The following is a 10,823-nucleotide window of genomic DNA, read 5'->3' as shown; positions in this document are numbered from 1 at the left end:
AGATTTATTTTAAGATTCCAAGTTCAGCACCAACAATGGGACATGGGTCCCCCTTTCATGTAAAAGCGCTTGCTGTGTTAATCTGTGGTGGAAGGTCCCCCAAGTGTGCCTTCGAGTAAGACTTGCAGGGTGCTTTCATTAACTATGAAATTAAGATCAATGCATATTTCTGGTTAACAAATTAAAAAAAAAATTTGATTGTACCCAGTATTTCTTTTTATTTTGAGAAGATTTAATTTGCCTGAAAATGTCACCCAAAGAGAGAATAAAAGGATCCATGTGCACCAACCACCTGTGCTTGCAGGTAAGTGTTGCTTCATTCTAGATCAGTGGTTGAGAGCCACACAATCATTCAGAAGGCTGCAAATGGCCCCTGGACAATACTTTGGATACCCCTGATTTAGATAAAAGTTCATTACTAAACGGACTGTGAGGACCCTCAAGTGTTCAGATAGGTAGTAGCTGAACTTATGAGAGAATAAGTCCAACTCAACTTTCATGTCAGCCACTAAACCAGTTCAATGTGACTCTTCATGAGCACAGACAGAGCATCTGCACAGCATCAAATGAAAAGTAACCTTACATACATGCTTCACTGTACTACACATGCAGTAGTCCATCATGTTTTCACATTTCTAATGCAATTTTGGTGTTCTGCCGCTAAAAATAGCATAGAGTTTCCTCAGCCTTTTCCTTTTTCAAAATTCAATCATTACTTTTGAACCTTTAAATGACATGCTGGCATTGTGTTTTAATAAACAACGGTGTTTTATCAAACTGTTAGCATCACATGAAGCTTGAGCAAGATGAATTAGCAAAGTCAGTTTAACTCTGGGATCTTTTTTCATTGCGCACTGTAGTTACATAAAGCATACTCCATGCTGCCAGTGATTTCCTTGTCTTGGGAAACCTGCACTGTTTACATTTCTGACTCGAGACGCTGGAACTTTTTATCAGGAAGACCCTGACTGTCCAGGGCTGCTGATGACCGGATAAGGTCAGCCTGACTCCTCCTCAAGTCTGTGCCAGACAAACTAAACTAAATATAGTTAAGCACACTGACTTTGCTTTATGCATGGCATTTGAGTGCATTTTTCCCTGTCACTTTCTCTTCAAATCAATTTCTGTTTTTCCTCTTGCACATATGTTGAGAGATCCACACTCTACACTGGATATTTAAAAGAAATGTTTATGATTAAATGTTTACATGGACAGCTTTAAAAAGTCAATATGCCTTATATAATGTGTGACATTAGATAAAACATAGGGCCTTTTACAATTAGGCAACATGGGGCAGGTAAAATTTACTTACTAAATGCATGGTTAAGGTTTTGGACGTTGATTATTTGCAGTTTCATGGGTGAGGAAAAAAAATCTAGCCTATGATATGTCGTCATTAATATTCTTTTTTGTTACGAATTACAATGTTTTCATCATGGATTATCACTGTCATTCATCATCATCATCATCATCATCATCATCAATATCATCTAGCATAGGTCAATATAATATTAACAAATTATTTTTGTTTTTATTGCTCAATTTCTTTATATAGGGGCATGGCGTGTCGCTTTTTGAGATATTTTAGCCTACTCCATGCTGACAGACAAGTTCTGTGAAAGGGATTGCCTTATCCTACAGGTCGAGGGGGGGGGGGGGGGGGGGGGGGGGGAGAGTGATGGCTTGTGAAATAGAATCCAGCTTTCACAACTGCTGAATCCCAGTTAATCGATGATTTAACAATGTAGCCATTGTGTTTTCACATAGGGACAGGTTGATTTGGATAGGGCTTTTTGACCTTAATTAAAAAAAAAGTTCTAATTTGAAAACTGTATTTTGTCTTTGCTCCGATTATCTTTGTCTGATATTAACATCAGTTGGATGATCTGAAACATTTTAGAGTGACAATAAGCAAAAGCGTGAAAAAAAAAATCTCTTATGGGCTAAATACGTTTTTTGTTTTTTACATCATTGCAGCTTCTTTCATCATCATGATCATCATCTATTTATTTATTCAAACTTTCCTACAGAGCATTTTCGTATTGGATTGTTATTTAAATCACAAACTCTTTTAATGCAGCCCCTAATAACAGCTTAAATCTGGTTCTTCATGCATGCTCCCGTCAATAATACCATATACATTAGCGTTTTACTTTAATTTAATTTTACTTTAATTAATTAGCATTAATTCTTTCTTTATTCATTGTTAATTCTCAATGTATGTTTACTTACATAAGTATTCATGAGGTTTATTTGTTTACTGACTTTGTTCTACATATACATAAGTAGTCTCATTCTAATATGCTCCTCATGCATTTGCAACCAGCAGTGAAAGCACCTACCCCCTCTCTCTTTCTGCACTTCCCTCCATGCTTGCGCTACTTTTCTGCACGCTCACCCCTGTCAACTCTGACAGAACATGACCGTGGGTCTTGCTTCTAAGCAGCTTATTGTTTGCTTTGATGTTAACTGCACAGTCACATCCTCATTTTTAGGTCGCTTTGGATAAAAGCATCCGTCAAATGCATAAACACAAACACAACAAAGTCTGCACAGCTGGCATGAATGCGTCTCTGGGTTACTGTGCAGTTTATAGTGTCTGTGTAGCATGTCTTTTTGTACTGTAATGGATTGGTTTGCAGTCATGAGAAAGAAAAAGAAAAAAACTGCTCTTCGCCTCGTTTGTCTTCATTACTGAGATGCGCACAAGGTTGCACAGTACAGCAGTTTGCATCTCCAAAAAAAAGTGGGAGCGATACCTTGGCACCTGTCACTATAAATCAGATTTACAGTGGCGTACGACTTAGTATTAAAAATAGTTCAACTTCGAGAACATGCAGGGTGCTGCAAAGACGAGCAAGGATGCTGGTTGAACCAATCCAGCACAATAACAGGTTGTTGCTTTCTATTGCATCATCCTAGTGTAAAAAAAAAAATAAACACTCCTTTAACTTAAAATGCACCTATCTCACTTTAACAGACAAATACTGGAATGCTGTGGAATGAAAGTAGCTTGAATGGACTATGGACACATATTATACTCCCGCTGTTGGCACAATTAAAAAATAAATAAAAATCAGACACAAAATCTAACTGGGCTGTTTCTTGAATTGGGCTTAGAAATAGGTTTCTTTGTTAATGTCACAGGTCCCAGCCGTGCCAAGTTAGTAATGTAGTGTACAAAGCAGCACATTAGGGAAGAAAATCTATAGATTTTATTTTTATTTTTGTCCCACATAAAACAAGGGAAAGATTTAATGCAGGACAAAACTGAACATTAGAGTTTCAGGTTTTCCACATTAACACTATTCTAAGAGACTTAAGTGTTTTAAATAACCCCTGTACACTATATAAGCATGTGAGGACCCTGGGTTGTCGGAACATTTTGGGAAACAGCAGCAATACTAACTCTATGAAGGATCTGGCTACTGCTTTTAGTTGTGGTCTTCAGGTTTCCAAGCAGTGCATCATGAGGCTCTACACAGAGAACAGAGGACACAGCAGACCTTTCTTCTCCACACGCTACTTTAATCCCAGCTGTCTAGCTTATATACAGTCACCTGTGGGAAAACCAGCATCAAAAGAGGAGCTAACACACATGGTTATGGTTTGTGGCGAACTGTAACAAATCAACCCAGAACCAAAATACTGAAAGACACCTAAGTGTGCTAAATCCATTAAGTTAAAGCAAACACGTCAGCTTCCCTTTTGAGAGAATATTAGGAAACAGAGGGATTTCCATCAGAACTTTGTAAGAAAAGTTTATTGACGAGGCCTCGCAGCATCCTCCTGATTTATGGGCGCCACCGGGAAAAATAAATTAATGTTTTATGGCGAAAAGCCTAAACTCACCTGGGAAAATTTGCTGCAGTTCCCCACAGTCAGCTTTGGAGCTTTGGTTCACCTCCCCTTACCATCGTCAGGTTTCATTAGTGCAACATAATATTGGTTCTGGGCCAGCCTTGTTTGATATGTGTCTGTTATTTTAAACTTAATACTAATTGCTCTGACTGTATGTATATTTTATACTTTGATGAACCGACATGTTCTCTTGGCCTTGCCGTTTTGGTGAGTGGCTAAGAGAAATAATCCATATTCAGACCTCAGGTAATCTAGTTGTAGATTCCTTAGTGAACCTCTCTAAACACTCCTCAAATGCGAAAAGTATTTGCCAACTTGCTGGTGAAGATTCTCAGTCGTCCAGGGCACCGTAAATCCAAAAAGGTCAAAAAACAATATATATATATATATATATATATATATATATATATATATATATATATATATATATATATATATATATATATATATATATATATACTGCTCAAAATAAAGGCAACAGTTAAAGAACACAATGTAATGCCAAGTAGACCCTTTATTTTTTGAGCAGTATATATAATATAATATATATATATATATTCTTAAACATTTCTACTAGCTGAAATGAATTTTTAGTGTACTTGTGTTTTTTTAGTCCATTTAACTCACACTTTTGTATTGATCTGAACTATTTGTGTTTTAATTAAGCATAAGCTAAAGAACGTAATAAAGAACAACTTAACATAAGTAATTATAAACGAAAAATAATTTAACTTATTAATGTTTCAACAGTACCGTATCGGTCTGTGAGTCAACTTAAAGTGTGCTTCATGAACAGACTATTATTAGATTGTTATTGTTAAAATAACTTTAAGGAGAGATAATCAATTAAGAATTTTGGTTTGACTGGATTTCAATAACCCTGATTAAAACTTAGGAAGGTTTGCCAAGCAGACCCACCTTCCCCAGTTAAACCTAGAAATACACCATTCCCAAGATTCAGATCCTAACTGCCTAACCCTAAAACTCAGACCACACCCAGCAGAGCTGTCAGGACCGACGCGACAAAGACGGATCACAGGTGGAAACACCATTTGCATACGATAAAACCAGTTGCATGATCTCAAGTTGAGTGTACACTCCTCTCTGCAGAGCTACTGAGCAACAGAGGGAGCCTACGGAGAAATTATCTCACACAACCTTAAAACTATGACAACAGAAAACTTAAAAACTTTTAATGGTGGTACTAACATTTCGTGTTGACCCAATGAACAATTTTAATTCAACTGGAATCAAAATGTGGAAGTGGGACTTAATGAGATGTTTTCATTTCTGGAATTTGTGATTATAAGTAACTGATTGCTTCAAAAGCTCCGTTCTGGTAACTTATTAGGGTTTACAATGATGTTCTTTTTGGGAAATGCTACTTGAGTCTGGTCAGCTTAAAGAATTTGAGAAGTTAAGTGGGGCACACAAACTCAACACCTATTAGCAGAAAAAAAAAATTTGGGATGCGTGCAACCTGACTTTGATACATTTTATCAAATAAAAGAGAGAAAGTAGCATAAACCAGCACACTAGAAAATCCATTTTATATCAGCTAAATGTAATTCAATTTTTATACATAAATTACAAGTAAAGATTCACTCATAATGTTCATTTGTTGAACAGAAAAGATTCACATGGATCCTTAATGAGCCAGCAAGGTCAACCAACACTAGATTTATATTTGCTTTTAGTTAAATTTTCCTGTGTTTTATTTTGTTTACATTTTCCTACATTTCATTCCATTCCATTTTTTATCTACTTTTATTCTGTTTTTATTTTACAATGTTTTAATCATGTAAAGCACTTTGCATTGCCCTTAAACTGTAATGTGCAATACAAATCATTTTGCCTTGCCTTGCCTAGATGGTCGCACATTATCCGGCAATGCAGGTGCAATTCAAGCATTTTGATTGGACGAGCCGAGCTTGGGGCCAGAGGATTTGTGCCCCACGGCTGTCTACTGAGAGTGTGTGGGGCATGCGCACTGCGATTTCAGATGTTTATTTAAACAAACGTTGGTGGGCCGGCCTCAATATCAAGACACCTCAAGAGCCTACTGAGCTTGTCAGTTTTCTGGCAGACTTGGATATATAGACACAGATGTTTATTACAGAATTTTATTGGTAAGGGAATCTGTCTTTTTACAATATTGCTCTATAAAGATCGATCCTGTCCCACAGATTATTGTGAACATAGAGGTCCACAGTGACATCTGGTGGGGCCAGGCCCCACTGGTCCTAAATGCAGAGATGCCACAGTTTGTGTTTATAAACCTAAAACATTCCTGAATTTATTTATTTATTTATATTAGGCACGTCCCTAACTGTGGCAACGTGATTTTGTTAAAAACCATCACGTCTTGATGTGGTATGTTTTCCCCCCACTGAATAAATGCACTAAAGTCAAATATTGGACTTTTCAGTGTGGGATTATATTACTGCAATAAAAGATGTATTTACTCCAAGGCTTTCCACACACTTTTATGGGTAGACGCCAATAAATGTGGACGGTGCTGTTGGTCTCTCTATGGCAGGAAATAGATTCAGATCTACACCAACTCTTTAATTATTATTCCAGTTACTGTTGTTCAGGGACCCACAGGGAGCTCTGCCTCCGGTTGAAATTGTTGCTTAGCATTAGTCTAGTCCAGATGGGCTTCTATTGGGTCTGGGTTAAGTGTTGTACAGTTTGCCACAACTAAGAAAACAAAGTGCACACACACACACACACAGACACACTCTCACATTTTTTTTTATTTGCCTTTCTGACTCGTCGAAGGTTTGTTTTCTTGTTAAAATGCTGCGATTGATATTTGTTCCACAGTGTCAGTTGATTTTAAATGAATCGTCTCCTTCAGAGGCAAATAAGCAGAGAAGTTAATTGCTTTAATGAAAAAAAAAAAGAAAAATCCATTTGGAATTTTGCAAGAAAAACATTTCCTCAGAAGACATTTTCAGTTCAAAGTAATGTGTTGACGTTGGTACGGTAATGAATTCTGCAGGTTTGTTATTCAGCCTATTCTTCTCTAACTTTCTCGTTTCATATAGTTTGTACAGTTAGAAGAAATAAAACCTAGTTTTCCCACTTATACACAACATCATACATTAATAGTCAACTAGAAAAAACAGTAAACACTGCCACACGTGAATAAAAAATAAAAATAAAAAAACGTCTAAAGTCACAGGTCATCATTTTACACCGCGGTACCTACATTCTCCTAAACTCTGCAGACTCTTATTTATAGAAAACAACAAGAAAAAGCACAAAGTTCACATTTAGGACCCTTCGAAGAGTCTTGAGGAGCATCCAACAAACCAAATAGCCCCCCCCCCCCACCCTCTTTTTTTTTTTTTTTTTTTTGCTTGTTTTTACGAAGCTAGTTAATCACACGAGGCATGAGATTAAATATGAGACAGTTTGGAAACACCTCATGCAAACACACAAAAATGCCATCGGCGTCCTCCAGGCGGAGCGACTCTGAACGTAAACCACAAAGTTTTGTTACAAAACAGGTAAACTGCTGAAGAGAACTGCGGATCGATCCAGAGAAGGAGTCCTTCCTTACGTAGAGAGGGAGGGCGTCTTCAGCAAAAAGGCCTCGAACTTTTGGTCCAGTTAATCGAAAGGTGTAAGACTTTAGTTGTTTTTCCAAACAAAGGCAGAGGACAAAAAAAAAAAAATACTGTGGTATGTCTGGATATTTGTTACTTCGCCTTTTTCTTCTTGTTTTTTGGTCCCGGTCTGCGGCTCATGAGCGGGATGAGTTGGCACTTTCATCTTGAAGTGTTTGAGCTGTGAGGTGACAGAAGGGGCTTCTACGTCTCCTGTCTAACCCACAAAGGGGGTTTAGATTTAGTCTGCACACTCTTGTTCAGGATTCAGCCTCTGCTGTTTCTCCCAAAGTCATGGCTTCACCGGTAGTCAAATGAGGCATTAAAAATAAAACCAACAGCAAAAAATAATAAAACAAACGGTTTTTATTTTTTGAACTGTGTATGTTTTCCAAGAGTTTTCCAAAGATTCAGGTCAGGTCGAGACTGAAGCTGGCTGTGATTGTCTTTTCCACTGGGGATGTGTAGAAGCTTTAGCCGCAGCAGAGTTAAGTTGCTTCCAACAATTCCTTTCTGCCAGCTGACTGGGTTTTCGTCATAAAACTTGCAACAAAAAAAAAGAAGTTCATTTGCACCTGATAATGCAGTGCCTTGCAAAAAGTGAACTCTTGACCATTTTCTTCATGCTACAGCCCTACGTTTCAACACATTTTACCTGTGATAGACCAACACAAAGCAAACTGTGAAGAGAGGGGACAAGGCTACGCAAGGATACATCCTTAGAGTGTGATGCTGCAACCACACTGCAAAAACGGAACTAAAAATAAGTAAAAGTTTCTTAAAATGAGTGCATCTGTCCTTGATTTGAGCGGGTAAATAAGATTATCTGACAATGGAATAAGATTTTTGCACTTAAAATAGGAACAATCTATCTCCATCATCTTATTCCAAGTGCAGGAAGTCTAATTATCTTATTTTAGGGGTCAAGATACTCATTCCATTGGCAGATGGTCTTATTTACCTGCTCAAATCTAGGACAAAAACACTAATTTTAAGAACATTTTACTTATTTTTAGGTCTATTTTTTTCAGTGCATGCTGTTTATCCAGAGGGCTGGTATGTTCATTGAGATGAGTTGTTCTTGTGGAGTCACTATAACGGCTTATCTCATTGTGGTTCAGATGTTTGGCGTAGCGCTGATTAAAGCGGGATCGAAGCATTGCCAATTAACGCTGTAAAGATCCATCTATTTACGTAATATTGTCAAATTTCCCACAGTTCTGTAATGCACAGCTAATAGCTACCCTGTCAAAGGATTGTACCACCTGAGCTGCCAAACTCTGCTGCTCCTCCAGAGTCACAAAACTACTTTGTGTTTGTCTATCACATCAAATCTTCTTCGAAACACGCTGAAGACTTACTGAAACTTTTGCAAGGGGCTGTAGATATGACGGCGTAGGGGTCGGAGGAGCTCTGCTCTGACTGTCGACCTCTCCGCGGCTGTCTTGAGTGGAAGACAAAATATTTAGGCGTCTCAAAAAGCTGCAGCTAAAAAGGTAAGGGGGGTCACCTCTGTCCATCCCTGCCCAGCCTTTTTGTCGACGAGACATTACTTTTGTAAACATTGTTTAAGATTCACATTAGTAAGAAGGACCTGTGTGCATGCATGTTATCTCGTTCACATGCATGTGTGAGCTGAGAGCCTGTAAGTCGTCGTATCCCGCTGTTAGTTAACATTCATAAAACCCCAGGTTTATGAGCGTCCCCGGGCTTCCCTTCGAGGAATCGCTTTCCGCTGTCGTGACCGGATCCTAAAATGCAGCAGGAAAAGTAGGTTTTAGAAAAGCAATGTCCAACATTTCTCAATCAGTCGTCCCCTTCACAGGTTCCTGGTTGGAAGTCTGGTGAGTAAACTGTCAGGCACCAAGAGCCGAAAAAAGCTCGGCTAGGTTTTAGGAGTGGCTGATTTTTTTTAGTTTGAGTTTTGTTACTTTAACATCTTTGGTCAGGCGTATCTGCGTGAAAGCACTCAAGGAGTCTTGAGCCGGATCATTCTGTTACGGTATCTTGAAGTTAGTGGGCTCAGATTTGACATTTGACAGCAGGATTTTAAATTCTTTCAGACAGCCTGAGGAAAGTCAACCTTATTGCATCCCCCTCGGTCTTCCCTCACAGCTATCCATTCAGGGGAGAACAAAAAAAACAAAAAACAAAAAAACAGGAGGCAAATCATAATATTAGCTCCTGACTGGGCTTCAAAAACATGAAATCGGTGTGGCTGACAGATGCTGCGGTTACCACTCTTGGCCACATGATGCCAGTATTTCATCAGAGAGTCCATCGGCGGACAAACCGAGCCAGAGGATGCCATCTGATTGAGCATTTCAGGGTATCTGGAGCTAGAAACGGTAAGTGTGATCTATCCTCTGTCTACAGGTCTGTCTCTGTTTGTTAGAAGAGAGTTGGAGTGGTAAACGCAGGGCTCTAAGCGGTGATCACTGGTAAGGCAGCTCCTCCGGAGTAGCTTCTGGGCTTATTTTGACCTTCAACAAAAAAAAAAAAGAAAGAGAACAGAGCAACATAATTACTTATAGTAGCCATAAATACACATGTATAACACACATTCAGTTGCTTAAGCTTCATATCAGCACACTTGAGATATTATCAAATACTGGGAACTCTGAGGCCTGTAAAGCAGAAATACTCAGTAGAATTGAAAAGACAGAAGGCTAACAGGTTTATGATGAAATGCTAGACAACTCATTTTGCTCAGTATTATCCTTGAGTAAGTAATTTGCTCTGACAAATAAGATTAACAGCAGAATGTTGCTTGAAGAGAACATCAGAAGCCCTTGTCCCATGTGTTCTGTGGGAGATAATAACACTCCAGAGACATCCTAACGCTCTCATGGGTGCACTCGCTCTCCCAAGTGATTCTCCCTTTAAAAAAATTAAACAGAAGAACATAAAAAAGAGCCACTCACATTGTTATGATTGACAAAATAATTTAGACAAAAACCCTCACAGAAATGCTTTTTTTTTTTTAACACCAGCATTTAGCATGGTCTTATAATAGCGGTCTGCAAGCTCAGAGGATAAAATTATATTTTAAAATGCAGTAAAGCTCAGTTTTCCAGTCAGAAGAATACACTGCATGTCTTTTTTTTGTATTTAACTTGACAAACCAAGACAAAATAATACCCAATTTTGAAGAGGAAATAAAATAATCCAAGGTTTTCCAAATCTTTCACCGATCTTCTTTCCCCTGCCTCTGCTGATGAAACCCATCCCTCAGCTTGATGCTGCCACCGCAGTGTTACACAGCGGGGATGTTGTTCCAGGCTTCAGTTTTACCACACGGCATTTTGCATATAAAACCTTTAACATTTGTCTCACCTGCCCCGG

The 10,823-nt window shown here is 38.4% G+C and overlaps 1 protein-coding gene across 1 annotated transcript in view; it reads right to left on the bottom strand.

Moving 5' to 3' along the window:
* Positions 1–8,426: 8,426 nt before the first annotated feature.
* The window catches only part of LOC105930578 (sodium/potassium transporting ATPase interacting 2), a 140,759-nt gene continuing 138,362 nt past the window's right edge, over positions 8,427–10,823 (bottom strand). Inside the window, exon 7 of the mRNA XM_012868856.3 lies at positions 8,427–9,961. Within this exon, the coding sequence (XP_012724310.1) occupies positions 9,952–9,961 (10 nt within the window). The 3' untranslated portion in view covers positions 8,427–9,951. The remainder of the gene's footprint in view (positions 9,962–10,823) is intronic.

Source organism: Fundulus heteroclitus, chromosome 15 (genome assembly GCF_011125445.2).
Source record: "Fundulus heteroclitus isolate FHET01 chromosome 15, MU-UCD_Fhet_4.1, whole genome shotgun sequence".
NCBI classification, from domain to species: Eukaryota; Metazoa; Chordata; class Actinopteri; order Cyprinodontiformes; family Fundulidae; genus Fundulus; species Fundulus heteroclitus.
This window is presented reverse-complemented; position numbering and strand designations above follow the sequence as displayed.